The 18,834-nt window shown below is 50.8% G+C and overlaps 1 protein-coding gene across 2 annotated transcripts in view; it reads left to right on the top strand.

Moving 5' to 3' along the window:
- DAPK2 (death associated protein kinase 2) overlaps positions 1-18,609 on the top strand; it is a 124,006-nt gene extending 105,397 nt beyond the window's left edge. For both annotated transcript variants that reach the window (XM_040968587.1, XM_040968588.1), the window contains 4 exons: positions 699-744; positions 15,584-15,673; positions 15,772-15,855; positions 18,441-18,609. In XM_040968587.1, coding sequence (XP_040824521.1) covers positions 699-744; positions 15,584-15,673; positions 15,772-15,855; positions 18,441-18,521 — 301 coding nt within the window. In that variant the 3' untranslated portion in view covers positions 18,522-18,609. The remainder of the gene's footprint in view (positions 1-698; positions 745-15,583; positions 15,674-15,771; positions 15,856-18,440) is intronic.
- Positions 18,610-18,834: the final 225 nt, after the last annotated feature.

Raw genomic sequence — 18,834 nt, 5'->3', positions numbered from 1 at the left:
CCCAGGGTGCTCCTGCCAGGTTACAGAGCAGCCGTGGACAGAGGAGGGATGGGAAGGCTAACAGAAAAACAGATCTGGGGCTCCACAGTGGAGAGCTGGCTTTTGGAACATTCTGGAAACAACAGGACATCTGTAGCTCTCATATAGATTTTAAAAGATTTATTTTCTTTCTTTGAAAGGCAGAGTAAGAGATTCCACATGCTGGTTCATTCCATAAATGGCCCACAATGACTAGGGCTGGGCCAGGCTGAAGCCAGGAGCCGGGAGCTTCTTCCAGGTCTCCCACATGGCTGCAAGGACCCAAGCACTTGGGCCATCTTCGCTGCCTTTCCAGACACATTAGCGGGGCCTGGATGGGAAATGGAGCAGCCAGGACTACAACTGGCACCCATATGAGATACTAGCATCACAGGTGACAACTTTACTTGCTCCACCACAACACCGGCCCCAGCGTTAGGCCTTTCAACTTTGGGATCAAAGCGGGTGAAGTGGGAAGGTTTAGGTAGTAAGACACCGTATTGCAGAGTCTGCCCAGACTCTGCCTAGAGAGCAGGGAGGGTAGCCAATCCTCATCCAGCCTGGCCTGCCAGCAGAAGTCAAAGAGTGCCAGAGGTGGGTCTGGAAGGAGGGGGCCATGGAGGCTGTTGCTGTCCACTCTGGCCTTGAGGATCACCACTGTCTTCTTGCCCTCACTACAGGCAGCGGCTCACAATCCAAGAGGCACTCTCGCATCCCTGGATCACGGTAAGGATGGCACAGTGAGTTCAAGTGAGCCACAGGGCTCTGATCTGCTTCTAGGGCTGGCCAAAGCAGTTGGATGCAGAAACACTGACCTTGGGGCACAGGCAGAAGTTGGTCTGGGGGTCCGCAGGGCCTGAGCCTATCCAGCTGGGTTTGCACAGCTCTCAGATCATTTGGGCAATGAAATCCTCAGAAAATGTGGTCGGAGTTTGTTTTCCTGGGGGACCTAAATTTGTCATCGTCACTTCTCAAGGCGAAAGTCAGGACTCCACAGTGGTAGAGAAGCCAGTGATGGTTTGAACACAACACTTTGTCCAGGACTCCTTCTTTCTGACTTCTGGGGTTCTGAGTGATAGCTGCCATTTAGGGCAGCAGCAGGCTTTGGGACTTGGACTCTGAGACAGAAGTCCAGTAGGACAGAGGCAGCCAGGTTGGGTTTATAGGGGGCACCTCTGTCCCCTCTCCAGGAGGGAAGAACTGACAGGTGCACCATGTGTCATTAGCCTTATGAATGCTGTTTCTTCAGAGAGTCTTGTGCTTGGGGAGTGTAGATTCAGCCACTAGGTTCCTGGCCCGTGGTCCTGCTGGCTGCCTTGCTCTACACAGACACACACACACACGCCCTAAGGCAAGCATCCTACTTGGTGTCACTGTGAAGTCAGAAAGCCAGGAGGATGATTGAGTGTGTAGATCAGAAGGGGTTAGAGGCTTTTGCATAGTACAGTTAAGGAGGCTGCTGTGTTCTGGGAGGAGATCAGGTTCATCGGTTGATTGAAGGATGGGGCCTGCAGGTGCAGCTGAGCTCAGAGTGCAGAGTTTGGCGTGCTTGTGCTGCCTCTTGCTCAGTGCTTTGAGTCTGGCTGGGGTGTGAGGAGTCCCCCACCCCATCTCCTCCCTTGGTCAGCTATGGCCTTGTGTACTCCAGCCCTCTGGGGAGCGTTCCCGTAGAATTCTGGTTGTAGCTGCCTGTCTGCATGAGCACCCCTTAAATACGCAGAATGTGGACACCCCCTCTAACAGCCATGGAACCCTCTTTCCGGCAGTGAGTATGCACAAAGCACCCCCCACCTGACTTCCTTGAGATCTACGGGGGTGCTCCACTCACTGATTCTCCCCATGGCCTGGCATGTGCAGTGAATGGCAAAGAGCCTGCGTGTGTGCCTTCCAGCTGCGCTGTGGGGGTGTGCGCCACATTAACTGTCTGCTTCTCTATCTGAACACTCGTTAGTTGGGAGGAGAAGCCAGCACCCCCGAACAGCGCAAGACACAGCCCCCCCAGCTGAAGACCAAGCACCTGCGAGAGTACACGCTCAAATGCCATTCAAGCATGCCCCCCAACAACACCTACGTCAACTTTGAGCGTTTTGCCCACGTGGTGGAGGACGTGGCACGGGCAGATCAGGGATGCCATGCCCTGGCAGGGGCCCATGCTACCCTCCAGGATGACGTGGAGGCATTGATCTCCATCTACAATGAGAAGGAGGCTTGGTACCGGGAAGAGAATGAGAGAGCCCGGCATGACCTCTCCCAGCTCAGGTACGAGTTCCGCAAGGTGCAGTCCTTAAAGAAGCTCCTGCGAGAAGACCTCAGAGCCACAAGCTGCAGCCTCGGTGGGGTGGCCAGGAAGCTGGACCATGTGCAAGAGCAGTTTGAGACCCTGAGGCGGGAGCTTTCTGCAGACCTGCAGTGGATACAGGAAGTGGTGAGCAGCTTCCAGCCTGAGAGTGGATGCACAGACAACCTTGGCTCCATGCTACGCGGGGGAACAGGTGGAACTTTGTCGTAGCTGCTCAGCAAAGCCTGTGGGGACCAGGTACTGGGCAGCGTGCAGCTCTGAGCCCCAGGTCCAATGAGCAATGCCCCCCCCTCCGCCCCTGGCTGATATGTGGAAGTGTGGTCTTCCCTGCCTGCTGACCTCCAACCCACTGCACCGACCCCAGGATCATGGAGATGCTGGTTCATGGTTTTCTCTGTACGACCCTACAACCACTCTTCATTTCTCTGGAGGACAGCCACGCTGTGAACCCTCTTGGAGACTTGGACATCCTGCAGAGTCGCCTTCTACAGGTGGAGGATACTTAGTGGTTGATGAGGAGTTTATTCACTTCTTGCTTCCCACCTACATATCTCCCGGAGGGCAGATCTTGGGCTGTGTCTGAGTTAGCCAAGGAGAGCTAAGCCAGCATGGCAATTTCAAGTGCTTAGCAAAAAACATAATATTCTCTTTTACTTGCAGTAACTTTTAACTTTTCTTTTTTTTTTTTAAGATGTATTTATTTTTTTTGCAAAGTGACTGCAGTGGCCAGTGATGAGCCGATCCAAAGCCAGGAGCCAGGAACTTCTTCCAGGTCTTCCATGCAGGTGCAGGGTCCCAAGGCTTTGGGCCATCCTCGACTGCTTACCCAGGCCACAGACAGGGAGCTGGATAGGAAGTGGAGCTGCCGGGATTAGAACCAGCACCCATATGGGATCCCTGTGTGTTCAAGGCTTTAGCCACTAGGCCACTACGCCGGCCCAACTTTTAACTTTTCAATTTCTTAGGGTTATGACCTCACCTGATGCTTTGAAGAATTCTGGGAGGCAAGAGGATGGCTGGTGTCATTGTTATTATTATTATTATTTCTATATAACTGACAAAGAACTTGACTCAGATTCTGAGTCATTAGAATCCTTCACAATAAATAGAATCGATTAAACAGTAACCCAGGATACCTACCCCTAAGTTGAGGTATGTGGGAAGAAAAAATGAGACTTTGATGCAAATATAACCTTCATTTTTAAATAAGTATTTACTTTTTGGGGATGACGCAATGGCATAGCAGGCTACTCTTCTATCTATCTATGGCACCAGCATGCCACATGGGTGTTGCCTCATGTTCTCGTTGCTCCATTTCTGACTCAGGTCCCTGTTAATGGCATGGGAAAGCAACAGAGATGGCCCCTGGACTTAGACCCCTGCACCCACATGGCAGACCCACATGGTCACTGTAGCCATTCGGGGAGTGAACCAGCAAGGTCACTGGTGTCTGTAATTTTGACTTTCAAGTAAAACAATTAAATATTTTAAAATATACTTAATTATCTGAAAGCAAATCAAGCACTACAGAGATAGAGGGAAAGAGAGGGAGAGACATCTCCCATTTGTTGGGTCACAGATGGCTGAAATGGCCAGGGTGGAGCTAGCCTGAAGCCAGGAGCCAGGAGCTTCATCTAGTCTTCTTCTACTACTTTTCCCAGGTGTATTAGCAGGAAGCTGGATTGGAAGTGGGACAGCAAGGAAACAACCTAACGTCCATCTGGGATACTGACATCACAGGTGGTAGCTTTACTCACTATGCCTCAGCACCAGGCCGAGTTAATATGAACATTCAGAGCCTAGAGGTCCAGTAAGCAACCGCATGTGTTTGTAGCTCTATGTGTTCTTCTGCCAGGTGTTGGTGGAGTGCATACATCTGCAGGTGACTGTCTCAGAAGTTAGTCACTGTTCCCATCCAGAGCTCTGCTTATCTGAGTACCGGAGGGAAGAGGCATCTTCCTCTGCTCTGCCCTCTCCACTCTTCTCTGCTGAGAGTAAAGATCAACATGTGCTTAGCAAAGAGGTCTTTTTCCTTTCTTTTTTAAAAAAAGATTTATTTACTGTTATTGAAAAGGCAGATTTACAGAAAGAAGGAAAGACAGAGAGAAAGATCTTCCATGTGCTGGTCCACTCCCTAAGTGGCTACAATTGCCAGAGCTGAGCCAATCCAAAAGTAGGAGCCAGGAGCTTCTTCCAAGTCTCCCATGTGGGTGCAGAATCCCAAGGCCTTGGGCCATCCTTGACTGCTTTTCCAGGCCACAAGCAGGGAGCTGGATGGGAAGTGGAGTAGCCAGGACATGAACCGGTACACATATGGGATCCTGGCACTTGCAAGGTGAAGATTTAGCCATTGAGCCATTGACCCAGTGAACTTGGCTGCTAGAGACTGAGTGTGGAGGAAGGCCCAGAGAGCTATGCTGGAAGCCCAGGCATGGAAGGACAGATTGTGCGATTGCAAAGTCTGTCCACAACCTCATACCACACCTCTTGTCAGATAGGCAGGATAAGTGTTATTCCCAATATAGAAAGAAGAAAGCAGAGAGAGGCTGGGGTTTGTCCATGATCACATCAGTGGGGGCAGAGGTGGCAGTTTGTGGTGACAGCTTTGTGCCTCTGTTTCCCCTTATGCCCCAGGTTTGCCAACCACTCTGGAGATGGGTGGTATATAGGTGCATCTATCTCCTGGCAAGTTCTTGGCACCCACCCAAGTCTACACTCTCAGCATGAGTCTGGAGAACAGCGTTGAGTAAAACCATTACTGCTTCCAGCCTTTGTGGATTTCTGGATCCAGTGAAGAACTGGAATACACATTAGGACACATGCAAATGGAGAACTTGCAACTGGGATGTGTGTGAAACAGAAATAGCCTGTGGTGGGGGTTTCATCGAGGCTGGGGAGGCATTGCTGGAGTGAGTGGCTCTGGAGCTGAGATCAACCAAACAGTCCAAGGGCGAGAAACGTGTTCACAGTGGAAGTCTCTGGCAAGAGAGGGGCATGGAAGGCTGGAAACACAAGGATGGAGAAAGCTGGAGGGGGAGAAGACAACAGTGTGCCGTGGGGGTCTGCAGAGAAGGTGGGACCTGCAGGGTGTGGGCCGTGTGCAAGAGCTCCGCCTTTCTCCCTGGAGTCGTGGGCAGCCATTGCTGGACTCTGGACAGGTCAACAGTCTGGGTGTGCAATGCAACATGCCCTGGGAGCAACAGCAGGGACAGACAATGACTTAAGGCAATACAGAAGACTTCCATCTGAGGAAACCAGTCTCCTTTTCTATTAGTATGCTGGGTTGTGTCAGGTATCTCGTGAAATATTCCTTGTAACAGAAATATTTTTATCCATCGGACATGCTCCGTTAAGAATGAAAACAGTCCGAGATGGAGAATCTGATGAAGGATCCCACAGCCACTGCCATCTTAAGCTGTGGCACCCTCAGAGAGGGCAAATGAGAAATCAGGCAGCTGTGCAGAGAGCAGGGAGCTGTGTTCTTAGCCTTGGCACCAGCTGGGGACAAAAAGCCTTTCTGCGTGCCAGAGGCCAGCTGCCAGCGCTCCTGCAGATGTGCTCCCTGCATCAGTGTGTTGTTGTAGGGCCAGTCAGGCTGACAGCCTGGGGCTGGGTGGTCCCGGAGAGCTAGCCCTGGCTACACAGACCCTTCCCGGAGCACCTACCTTCCCTCCAGACCAGCTGTGAAGAGGCAATGCCATTAGTAGGGATGCTGCCTGATTTTGAACATTTAGAAATAGGCATCATGGAATCTGTGAGAGATGGCAAAGCAGCCCCTTTCCTAAGCTCCATCTGAGAGAACTGGAGCCACCGACCTGTCTGCAGTCCCTCCAAGAACTTACCTGCACCATCTCGGGATGTCGTGTGTGTCTGGTGTCAGATGCTGCCAATATTAAAAGTCCCTTTGATTCAACACTGCCAGGTTTCCTAAGGAGAGGAAGTCAGCGACAGAGCCATGCAGGCCAAGCTTTCCCACAAAGGGCAAAATAAAGATGCTATGAAAGAGTGCCATGTTGGTAGTGACTTGCATTAGGGAGATTAGAAAGCAGGAGAGAGAAGAAGTTGTGTTGATAGAGTAGGCTTACAACTACACACCCATCCATGCTGGGTATGCCCCAAATAACTGTTGGGACAGGGCTTGATGCTCAGACCCTGGGCTGGCTCCGAGGCAGGTCTGCCAAGACTGATTGTCTTCCCAGAGGTGACATGGTCTTCTCTGCATGTTCCTAGCCAGTTGCTGGCAGATGCCGTCTCCTCTGGGTGTGGGTAAGCAGCCTTACTTCCGGACTGAGGGCTTTGAGAGGTCAATTAAAGTGAACTGAGAAATTTCTCAAGCCCTTTGGGAGCCTCAGAGCCATCCGGGACCTTCCTGTGAGCCCCTTGCTGCTTCAGCTCCAGGTGCTGAGGCTGTAGGGAGCCTGGAGCAGGGCCTGTGGGTCACAAGGGGAGGAGTCCCTTGCTCTGCGCTCCTCCCACCCACCACTGGCTTTCAACAGTGGCATCAAGGCTACAGTGCCTGGGGCGAGGGCAGTGGACCAGAATGCTGATACTGGCAGGGTGGGACAGCTTGTCTCTGAGCCCCTGTGCCACCATTTGGGATTTTTTAGTAGCTAGCCAGACTGTGTTTCAGGTGAACTTCCAGGCTCTGGTTAGACACACACAGAGGGCTTGTGGGAAGAGCTGGGGGAAGAGTAAGGATGGAAACCCTGTGGGGGCTGATCAGTCAGCCCTGGGGGAGGCCTGTGCCCTTTAGGGTGAGATTTCCCAACTGGGTCAGCCAGGGCTTGCAAATGGATGATTCTGCAGATGCAGGAGTCTGGAAGGACAAGGGAGGGGAAGGATGGAGCAGAACAGTAGCACCGCCTCCTCCACACACAGCCTCCCTTGCAGGTCATCCTGCAGGTGATGTCTTCCCACCTCTCTCCATCACTGCCCAAATGCAAGGTGGCTGTGTGCCCAGCCAGCTCCCCAGCTGTGCTTCTGTAGATGTCTGGGGGAACTGCAGGCTCCTTCTCCTCTGAGGAATTCTAGATCCCTAGAGAAGATTCTTGGCCCTGGCTGGTTAGGAGATTTCCACAGTGGGCAGATTCAAGTTAGAAAAAGGGGTTGGTTCTGGGGAACAAACATGCATGGTGCTGTTTGGGGGGGTGGGGTTGGGGACCACTAGAGAGGAGGAGAAGGCTGTGGTTGAGTGATATAACATCAACTAAACTTTCTAGAAAATAGGAGAAGGTAACTTCTGACTGACATGTGGCCGGAAGGGCATTGGAGAGCAGGGCTGTCTCAGGGAAGTTTCCCCAACACTGGCACAGGCCCTGTCCCCCACCTGTGTCGTCATTATGGAGCTGCTGAGTGGCACTTGGAAGCCCAGATTGGGGTCAGGAACTTGGAGCTATTTGTTGACTGGAGATAGTCTGGAGAAAAGTCACAGGGCTTTAAAAGGGGAAAGTTTTATGTTTTAATTTTTTTAAGATTTATTTTATTATTTAAAAGACAGAGCTAGAGAAAGAAAGGAAGAATGAGAAAAGCAGATAGATATTTCAACTGCTAATTCAGTCTCCAAATGGCCATAATAGCCAGGACTGGACCAAGCTAAAGCCAGGAGGCGGGACCTCCATTTGGGTCTTCCATATGGGCATCCCAGGGACTTAGCCCATCTTCTGCTGATTTACTCAGCATATTATCAGGGAGTTGAATTCGAGGTAGAGCAGCCTAGGTTTAACCCAGCACCACATGAAATGCTGGTGTTGCAGGTGCAGCTTAACCAACTATACTGCAATGCCAGCCCTTTATGCACAAAAATGTGGAGGAAATTGTGTGTAGCTATTATCCCCACAGCAACAGGAATCAAGTCATGGCCTCTTCCTTTCCTTCGTCTTGCCACCCATACCCAGGCGCTTTTTTTCTGGGGTGCTTAGGATTTTGAAAGACAGAGGTCTCATTGCTGGCTCTTTCCCTGAAAGCCCACAATAACCAGGCAGATGTCTGGTGCTAGGAACTCGATCTAGGTGTCTCCTGCATGGGTGGCAGGGACCCAAGGACTGAGTCGTTGTCTGCTGCCTCCCAAGGTGAGCATGGATCAGAAACAGAGCCAGGACTTGAACTCTGAAGTGGGCTGTGGCAGCTCAAGCAACCCTTTAACCTACTGAGCCAAACCAGTTACTCCCAGTGTGGGTGATGTCAAGCAAACCCCTGATTTCTCTAATTCATAAATAGTTCAGCATGAATCTCTGATGACTCTTTTTAATAGATCCACGGAGCCATTAATACACCTAACAAAATCAGCATCAGGGCCTGGCAAAATGGCTCAGTGGCTAAAATCCTCACCTTATATGCACTGGGATCCCATATGAGTGCCAGTTCTAATCCCGGTGACCCTGCTTCCCATCCAGTTCCCTGCTTGTGGTCTGGGAAAGCAGTCGAGGACGGCCCAAAGCCTTGGGACCCTGCACTTGTGTGGGAGACCTGGAAGAAGTTCCTGGCTCCTGACTTTAGATCAGCTCAGCTCTGGCCATTGCAGCCATGGGAAGTAAATCAGTAGACAGGGCTCTTTCTCTCTGTCTGTCCTTCTGTCTATAAATCTGCCTTTCCAAGAAAAAAAAATCTTTACTTATTCCTCCTACTCATCTGGATACCAGTTACAGAGGCACCCGCCCACCCCCTCCTGCCAAGCTCTTCTCAGGAGGCTCTCAGATAGTTGCTTTGGTGCAACCAGAATCCAAACACCATCCACACATGGCCCTAACTTGCCATGTCCAGCTCTCAAGCCTTTTGGATTTTTGTCACAGGACTTGGGGAGGGGAGGAGCTTTGGGGAGATCTGGATCTGAAAACGTCAGTGTATTGATGAGCTCAAGAAGTGTTAAAACAGAGAGAGCATCCATGCTCACACCTATCTCAGAGTAGTAAGACAGGTCAGGGAGGGGACGGACATGGGACAGTCCTACCTCCTTCATTGGGTGCACCCTGGGTAGGGTAACATGTAGGTACTCAGCCCTTCTGCAGCCCTCCCACCTGCTGAGGGAGAAGTAGAAACTCAGGGTCCTGCAAGTCTCAGGGGCTCTTTGCCTGGAGAAGCAGGTGGCTGAGGCAGCAGGGCCCGGGCCCAGCAGCCTGGGGCAGGAAGGAGGTGCAGGTCCTCCTGCTTTCCATAGACTCGCAGGCAGGAGGGGCAGCACAGAGCAAATCTGCAGGCTGCTGGCAGGTTCCCAAGGGGGCCTGGCATTCAGAGAAAACCATCTCTTGCAAAGCCAGAATTCTGTTCTGCCTTCCTGGTGCTGCTATTTGCTGTCATTGCTCAGATCATTTGCATCTGCAGCACCAAATGTGGTGTCAGCCACAGCTTTTGATCTTCTTACTTCTTTTTCTGACAAGAAAAGGAAGAGTGTCCAAGAGCCCCAAGGCATCCCAGAGGGACCATCGGGCCAGGAAGGTAGGCACTGTTGTGGGTCTGTGGATTAGAGAGGGCAAGAAAAGGCGGGCACAGCTCCCTCTGTACCTCACGTCCCTGATTTTCCTGCAAGGGTGTGTGCCAATTTCTTCTTTTTTTTAAAAAATTATTTATTTCCATTGGAAAGGCAGATATACAGAGAGGAGGAGAGACAGAGAGGGAGATCTTCCATCCGATGGTTCACTCGCCAAGTGGCCGCAACGGCTGGAGCTGAGCCAATCCGAATCCAGGAGCCCGGAACTTCTTCCAGGTCTCCCACGTGGGTGCAGGGTCCCAAAGCCTTGGGCCGTCCTCAACTGCTTTCCCAGGCCACAAGCAGGGAGCTGGATGGGAAATGGGGCTACCGAGATTAGAACCGGCACCCATATGGGATCCCGGCATGTGCAAGGTGAGAACTTTAACCACTATGCTATCGCACTGGTCCCCTGCCTTCTTTCCGATAAAGAGATTGCACTGTTCCAACTTTCCAGGCTGAGACACAGTAGCAGTGTAGGGAGCTCTTAGCAAGGGCGGGGGGGTTGTCGCTGAGGCAGCCTCCTCCATGGGGGCCCTGCTGTTGTATGCCATCTGTAGATATGCCCTAGACATGAGCAATTGTGTATCTCCTACCCATGACCTTGGAATTAGCCCCCCACCTGACATATCAATAGGGTCGTTTGTTCAGCAGTGGCCCTGCTGGGCCTGGGGCCTTGCTAACAGTATTCATCTTGCCTGTGTGTTGGCTTTCAAGCTGTGGGCTTGAGCCTTTTCTTTTTTTTTTTTTCTTTTTTTTAAAGATTTATTTTTATTATTTTTTTCATTGGAAAGGCAGATATACAGAGAGGAGAGACAGAGAGGAAGATCTTCCGTCCGATGATTCACTCCCCAAGTGAGTGCAACAGCTGATACTATGCCTATCCGAAGCCAGGAGCCTCTTTGGGTCTCCCACGCAGGTGCAGGGTCCCAAAGCTTTGGGCCGTCCTTGACTGCTTTCCTGGGCCACAGGCAGGGAGCTGGAAGGGAAGCGGGGCTGCCAGGATAGAACCGGCGCCCATATGGGATCCCGGGCGTGCAAGGCGAGGACCTTAACCACTGCGCCACTGCACCGGGCCCGAGCCTTTTCTTTTTAATATGTTTACTTTAAAAATATATATATATGTTTACTTTTACTTGAAAGGCAAATTCACATTGAGAAGGGACAGAAAGCTCTTTCATCCACTGGTTTACTTCTCAAATGGCTGCAACAGCCAGAGCTGAGCTGATTCAAAGCCAGGAACCTCCTCCAGGTCTCCCACATGAGTACAGGGTCCTAAGAACTGGAGCCATCCTCCACTGCTTTCCCACAGGCACTAGCAGAGGGCTGGAGTAGCCAGGACTCAAACTGGCACCCACATGGGATGCTGGTGCCACAGGAGGGATGATTAGCCTCTTGTGCCATGGTAACAGCCCCTTGAGCCTTTTCTATCCTGAGTGGTTTTTCTATCATGAGTGGACAATTCTGCTAATCCTGCCCCATTCAGCTAGTTCTGTGAGAGGCAGGTGCCCCTGCAGGGATTGGGCTCCAAGGTCATTCACATGCCAGTGAATCGCAGCCACTGCAGTAGAGTCAGAGGTAGGATTGTTTTAAGGGCTGGGATGGCAGGGTGCTAAGCATCCTGGGAAAGAGATACCAGCAGTCGAGAGGTCTGAAGAGGTAGAGGGAATTACCAAAACTCAAAACTACAGGGGTGGGCATTTGGCCTAACAGTTAAAGCGCTGGCTAGGATGCCCGTGTGCCGTGTTAGGGTCCCTGGGATTCACTCTGACTACAGCTTCCTGCCAGCGCAGACCCGGGTGGCAGTGGTGATGGCCCATGTGGCTGGGTTCCTGCCACCCTCATGGAAGAAGAGAGCTGGGTTCACAGCTCCCGGCTTCTGTCCAGCTCAGTCCTGGCCATTGTAGCCATTTGGAGATAAAGCAGTAGACGGGAGATCTCTCTGTCTCTCAGATTAATTAATAAATACGTTTCTAAATGTTTATTTCATCTACTCGGGAAGGCAGAATGACAGAGAAACAGAGATAGAAACGGAGACAAAAAGATTCTTCACCTGCTGGTTCAATGCCCCAAATGGCTGCTGCAACCATGGCTGGATCAGGCCAAAGCCAAGAGCCTGGAATTTCAGCTGAGTCTCCTACATGAGTGGCAGGGGCTCAGTTATGAGTCAGCATCTGATGCCTTCCAGGGTGTGTTAGCAGGGAGTTGGACTGCACTCTGATGCAGGTGGCTTAACGCACTAAGCTACAACATCTATCCCTAAGTTAGTGCATTTTTTAAATTATAAAAGTTAAATGTAAAATAAGCCATCAGGTAAACTTGTGCAGCGTGGAAGTTGGACCTGGGCATAGCAGTGGCAGTGCTGTCATATACAGAGAGGTCAAGGAAGGCACTCTAGGAGGTGATAGCCAAGTAAAGGGCTGAGCCAGGTGACACAAGGAGTGTAAGTGGGGAGAAGGCGAAGGCCTGAGAGCTTGAAGTACAAAGTGCAAGCAGACCAGTGTAGTGGGAGTCAGGTGGAGAGGAAGGAATTGGGGAGGGGAGGAAATTGGCCTTGGGGGTGGGGAGAATGTAAGGATCTCCTTGAGCTTGCTAGGTTGGGTGTAGAGTGCAAGCAAGCCATGGAAGGCTGGAGAGGGAGGAGTTGCCCTCTGCCTGCTTTCATGTTTTCTTCCAGGTGGTACCTAGATCCACAGCTGGGTTTGCGGGTGCAGTGGGATGGGAGCTGAGAGGGAGAGCTGGACATGGCCTAATGATTCCCATCAGGCCCTCAGTCTGTTTCCTTTTCCTCTCTCTCTTCTGTCTTCCTCCTCTTTACTCCTGTGTTCAGTTTTGTTTTTAAGATTTATTAATTTGAAAGGCAGAGCAATAAAGAAAGAGAGAAAGCACACTTCCATAAGTTGCTTCTCCTCTACATTGCTTCTTAGAAGTTGTCTTGCAGGAAGTCGCACCTGAGGTTGGCTGTGAAACTCTGGAAGACCTTTCAGGGCATGACCTACGGGAGCCATAGACAAGAACTCCCTCAGGAGGATGCCTAGTTCAGAGCAGTGTGGCCAGCTGTGTGCACTGGTCGCCTGCTGGTGTCCGGTGCCATGGTGAAAATGGACAGCAATGGCAGGGTGCTCTGGCTATAGTTAGGAGACCAGGCTGGCACTGGGTAATCAGTGCATTGCCTCACACAGCATTCCCTGTGAGGCTGGAGGAGGTGCTGCCACAAGGAGGCTCAGAGCAGAGGAAAACCTTGACTGCCCGGGACCACAGGTCATGCAAGTAGTTCATTTTCTAGAGATAGCAGTGTCCTTGGAGAATGGACAGATGCTAGGGACTCACCTCTGGAAAAACAAGGCGTCTATGCATGCATACACCACAGTGGTTCTTATTGAGGTATAACTTGTCATTTTGAAGTATGTGATTCGGTGGCTTTTAGCCATGTCACAATGTTCCATGGTTTTCATCACCAACTCCAAAACACGTTCATCACCCCAGATGTGGTCTGTGCCTCTGTGTACCAGCTTATTCTGGGCATCTTATAGAAATGGATTTATACACCAGGTGGCATTTTGTGTGTGGTTTCATTCATTAGCATGATACTTTAGTGGCTCAGGGCTCATCTGGGTTGCAGCTGACCCCAGAACTGCATGGGAATCTACAAGAATGTCCCAGAAAGCTGTGCCATTGTCCAGAGCAACCCCACTTTGTTCATCTGCTAGAGTACATTTACGCTGCTTCCTCCTTGGGACTGTTAGGAATAACACTGCTCTGAAACTTCATGTGCAACTGCACATACTGAATTTGGAAGCCATTTTGGGAACCCCTGACACCCACATCTTGATTTTAGAAAGGCTTGTTCTACATCAAGGGGAAACTTAAGAGGGAGTAGAAAAGACTGGAAGATAAACAATGATTTGTTACTGTTTATTAAGGGGTACTGGGTTTGTCACTTTGTAGACACACACTGATTTACAACTTAACTGTTCTGTCACATGTTGTTATTATCCCCACATCACAGATGGGAAAGCAGAGGCTCAGAGGGGCCTGCCAAGCTCTGTGGGGGCATCAGGATTTAAGCTGAGTTTTGATGTCCAGACTGCAAAAGCAACTGCTCATCCTGTCTCTGATTAACCTTCCTCAAAGCCCTATTCCCTTCCATTTAAAAAAAAAATGTACTTTGGGCCCAATGTGGATGGTTTAATGGCTAAATCCATATTTTTGTGTCCTAGCTGCTCTACTTTCCATCCAGCTCCCTGCTTGTGGCCTGGAAAAGCAACAGAGGATGGCCCAGGTCCTTGGGACCGTGCACCCATTTGGGAGGCCCAGAAGAGGTTGATGGCTCCTGGCTTTGGATCAGCTTAGCTCAGGCCATTGTGGCCACTGTGAAGTGAACCAGTAGATAGAAGATCTTTCTCTTTGTCTCATCTTCTCTCCATTAATCTGATATGCCTTTCCAAAAATAAATAAATACATAAATCTTAACAAAAAAAAATGTACTACTTTGAGAGTACAGAGAGGACAGAGACAGACAGGCTGAGCTAGCAACCCAGCAGTTCACTCCCCTAAACACCTGCATAAGTCAGTGCAGGTTGCCCGTGTGGATGACAGGAAACCAGTTGCTTGAGCCATCACCTGCTACCTCTGACAGTCTGCACTGAGTCAGAACCAGACCTAAGAATCAAACCAGAGACATAGGTGTCTAAGCCTCTAGGCTAATGTACTTGATAATGGAGCACTGGTTCCCTGTCTGCCTGCAAGGTGAGCCCATTGCTAGTCCCAGCTGCGCAGTGGACGCACCAGGTGCCAGGAAATGAGGCTCTTGTAAGAGCATGGTTAGCTTCCTCCAGCTCAGTGTGGAGGTTGCAGTTCACGGTCACCTGTCATGTAGTTAATGATTACTAGAGGAGAGGAACTTGAATCCTGCCAACAGCGACTATGAAACCGTAACATATTTTTTTAAATGTGTAAGAAGGAGGAAATGCTAAATAGCCCGACTTCCTCATCACACACTGTGTATCTGTGTCAAAGTATCACATTGTATCACAGAAATAGTACAATGAAAACAATTTTAAAGGATTTATGTTATTGCAAGTCAGTTACAGAGAAGGAGACACATACACACCCATAGCGAGAACACCAGAAAATCGTCCATCTGCTGTAAACTCCCCAGATGGCTACAACAGCCATACTCAGAGTTGGGCCAGGCCAAAGCCAGACAGCAGGAAGTTTATCTGGGTCTTCCACATGAGTGTCAGGAGCCTAAACACTTGGACCATCTTCTGTTGTTTTCCCAGGTTGATGAACAGGGAGCTGCGTCCAGGCAGGACTCAAACCAACACACATATGGGATATATGGCATACTGGCATCGCAACATATGGGGTGCTGGCATTATAGGTGGTAGTTTAACTCAGCGTGCAACAACATGGGCCCCTAAAATATTTTTCTAAAACAATATACATCTTAAAAATTTTTTTAACATTGAAGATACAATTACCTATGGCAACCACCAAATTGGTTGCATGGCCCACAATAAATACACTAAATTGCCCCCCTCCCACAATGGCCTGTGCTTGGAGCCTCTACCTGCTGCTTTTCCCCTTGGGAGGGGCAGCTGAACCCCCATGTATGTTTGGCTCAGGCTGAGGGGCGCCTCTGAACAGACGCCACCCTTAAGAGCTCTGGCCCTACCGTTGGCTGGTTTTGCTGTGGCTGTTTGCCCTGCCAGGCCAGAAGGTGCCAGATTCTGTCGGGAGGGAGGCAGTTGCTGCCAGGGGAAACCAGTGTCAGCCATCCCACCCTGCTTGTCTCTCAGCCCGTGGACAACCAGCAGGCCATGGTGCGCAGGGAGTCAGTGGTCAACCTGGAGAACTTCAAGAAGCAGTATGTGCGCAGGCGCTGGAAGGTATGTGGGGGCTTAGGGGAGTGGGTTGCAGCTGGGGGCAGGGGGCGGCGTCTCGCCTTGTCACTCACCCACCTGTTCCTCCTCTCTGGCTGCCTCAGCTTTCCTTCAGCATTGTCTCCTTGTGCAACCACCTGACCCGCTCCCTGCTGAAGAAGGTGCACCTGAGGCCAGACGAGGACCTGGTAGGTCCATGCGGGGGTCCCCATTCCTCGGGCAGGATCCAATTTGGAGGGGGGACATGGGGTAGGTGGGAGTTAACTGTTTCCAGCTTGCTCTTCTGGTCCTGGCTGATTGCCCTGAAGCCAATCACGAGGGAGTGCCCCACTGGGCAGCAAGGCCTGGGGGCACTTGAGTCTTCTCCACCATCCCCTGTTAGGACCTTTCCCTGGGTCCAGGGGACACTGGAGCACGAGTGCTGGGCAATCCCAAGTGACATTCCAAACATCTGCTTTGGTGTCACAGAAGCTTTATACTCCGTTTTCAGTTTTTCCACTTCTGCTTTGCTGTACTTCGCCACATCCCAATAATACTGATATGGAGACAACTTCAAATGTGAGAGTCCCTTGTTGGCAGTTCTTCCTGCAGGCAGTCCCTGACTTGTGATGGTGGTGGCATGTAATGTTTTTCAGCTTCACTGTGGTACAAAATTATTCCTATCTGACGATTTTGCTTTTTCACTTCAGTGCACCATTCGATAAATTATACAAGATGTGCAACCCTTTATGATAAATAGGCTTTGGGTTGGGTGATTCTGCCCGCTCGTAGGAAAAATGAAAATGTTCTGAGCATGTTTAAGGTAGGCAGGGCTAAGTCTCGCAGAATGAATGCATTACATGTGTTTTTTTACTTAACACTAGTCTCAGCTTACACCAGCTTAATGGGCCCTAAGCCATCAGTAGCCAAGGAACATCTGTGATGAGAGGCTTATCATAGAACATAGCATGAAGATTATGATCTCAGGATTCAAATCTGCCATTTGCTAGCTGTGTGACCTTCTGGAGGTTATTTAACCTCTCTGTGCCAAGCCATCATCATTTGTAAAGTGAGGTTCTTAATGATTCCTGAGAATTGTAAGAAAACCTGGTGTGCAGGTGCTCAGTAAGTGTTAGCCATTGTCTGTGTAGTTTATGTAGTTGACAGTCCCCTGGACCGTCCCTCTGCACTGTTCACTGAGCCTCTGCATAGTGTCAGTCACACCGGAGTGACTTCCCAGGAAGGGGCAGGGAGGCAGCGTCCTGAGACGGATGGGCCAGTGTCCTGGGCAGCATGCAGATGCATGACCCTCTAGCCATCCCCTTCTCCACATATCTTGGGGTCCTCTGCCTGCAGCCTGAGCTCTTGTTTCTCTTTTTCTCTTGCCCAGACTTGAGGAGTTACAGCTGCCAAGATCTGAAACCACTGTGTAGCTTTGGCTGAGCTGTGGCCCTTCTCTGGCTGCTTTTGTCATCTGTTAGCAAAGGGATGGACCTCTCCGTCTGCAAATCTCTCCTAGCGACATGCGCACTTGCCCCACTGATTCTAATGATTTGGCTCTGCCTCATGCTCAGAAGTCGCTGGGCAACAGACTACAGCCAGACCTGGTCCAAGATGTACTGGACTAAAGTTGGTCTTGACTTAGGATTTCCAGCTGGCTCAGGCTGGGGGCATGGAGGGAACACTTGGCAGGTGGCAGGCACAGCATCCAGGCTGAGCCTCTGCCAGGCCTGCCCCGTGGACTACAGTCCTTGGGGAGGGAAGACCAGAGAGTGATGGAAAAGAATGTGCATGTTTTACCTAACTTATGTCTTTGTGCAAACATTAAAAAATACGACTTTTTCATTCAAGCACTTAGCTTCCTCAACTCAGTGGTTCACAGGAACAGGTGATACACAGTTTTGCTAAGAGGACTTTCCTTTAAAAAAAAAAAAAGAGGAAAAATAACAATGATAGATGCTGCTATTTAGAAGGCATTGACATTGGACCTCTAACAGATTGTTTCTGGTTTGGGTAGTTTGTTATTTTCATTATTTTGTTTGATAACAGCTTTTTAGTGACTCCCTTAAGACTTCTTGCATTTGTACTTTTAAAAATAATTTTCATAATTAGGTTGGATAGCTGTGCCCTAAGTGAACAGACACATGCCCCTCCAAGTGACTGCTGCGCTCTGATGTTGCCATGGACAAGCTGGCAGGTTCTACTTGATGCTTCCCTCCTTTCACACAAATAGAGGTCAGAAGTGATTTCATTGCAAAAACAGCACATAGGGCTCACTCGAAGGACAGCCTAAGCCTGTCAGAGAAGAAGGGAGAGGTGGCTGTCAGGGTGTGGCACACGTAAGCACATGCATGCATACATGTACACGGGCATACATGTGTTCTCTCCAGGGGGAGCTCAGGAGACCTGGTAGCCCAAGGACCACCTAGCCAAGCAGTGTGGGTGATGTGGTAGCTGAACGGCACCAGATGGAATTGCCATGTTATAATTTAGGTTGTCCTGGTGCTTGGCATCCCTTCCATGTCCTGCATGCCTCCTTCCCCGTCCACCCCCTTTCACCACAGGAAGGCTCAAGACACTCAACCAATCAATCAACGGGTCTTGTCTTCTTTCTCATCCTTTCCTACCTCCGCCCCAGCCCAGATCTGTGGAAGCTGACCAGTGTCCCACCAGCACCTAACGCCTCCTGGGTGTGCAGGCCCCTGGCCCCAGGGGAGGCAGGTTGCTCTCCCTCCCCACCTCAGTCCCATTCCTGGCAACTCATGACCCTTCCCTCTCCTCCCACCCACTCCAGAGGAACTGCGAGAGTGACACTGAGGAGGACGTGGCACGGAGGAAGGCCCTCCACCCCCGGAGGAGAAGCAGTACTTCCTGACTGGCCCCTGCCTGCCAGGCAGGGCCCGCCCAGCGCGGACTTGGGGACCCCGCACGGTTCCCAAGCAGTCTGCATCCCAGAGCTCTCCGCAAGAGACGTGGACCCGCAGCACTCGGAGGCATTGGTAGGGGGTGCCGGGAGAGCCCAGAGCAGCGGCTGACTCCTGCGCAGGCGCAGCAGCGAGCATCCCCATCGCCACGCCTTGTCAGTACCACAAGCTTGCCACTGTCTGCCAAGCTGGGGACATCGATGTCATCATGGTGGGGTGCAGGTCAGACTCAGGTGGCTTTCCCCATGGGTGAGGGGTTCAGGA

This window comes from Ochotona curzoniae, unplaced genomic scaffold (assembly GCF_017591425.1).
Source record: "Ochotona curzoniae isolate NIBS_2020 unplaced genomic scaffold, NIBS_Ocur_1.0 scaffold_4701, whole genome shotgun sequence".
Taxonomy (NCBI): Eukaryota; Metazoa; Chordata; class Mammalia; order Lagomorpha; family Ochotonidae; genus Ochotona; species Ochotona curzoniae.
The sequence above is the reverse complement of the archived record's forward strand: the minus strand, read 5'-3'. Positions and strand labels throughout refer to the sequence as shown.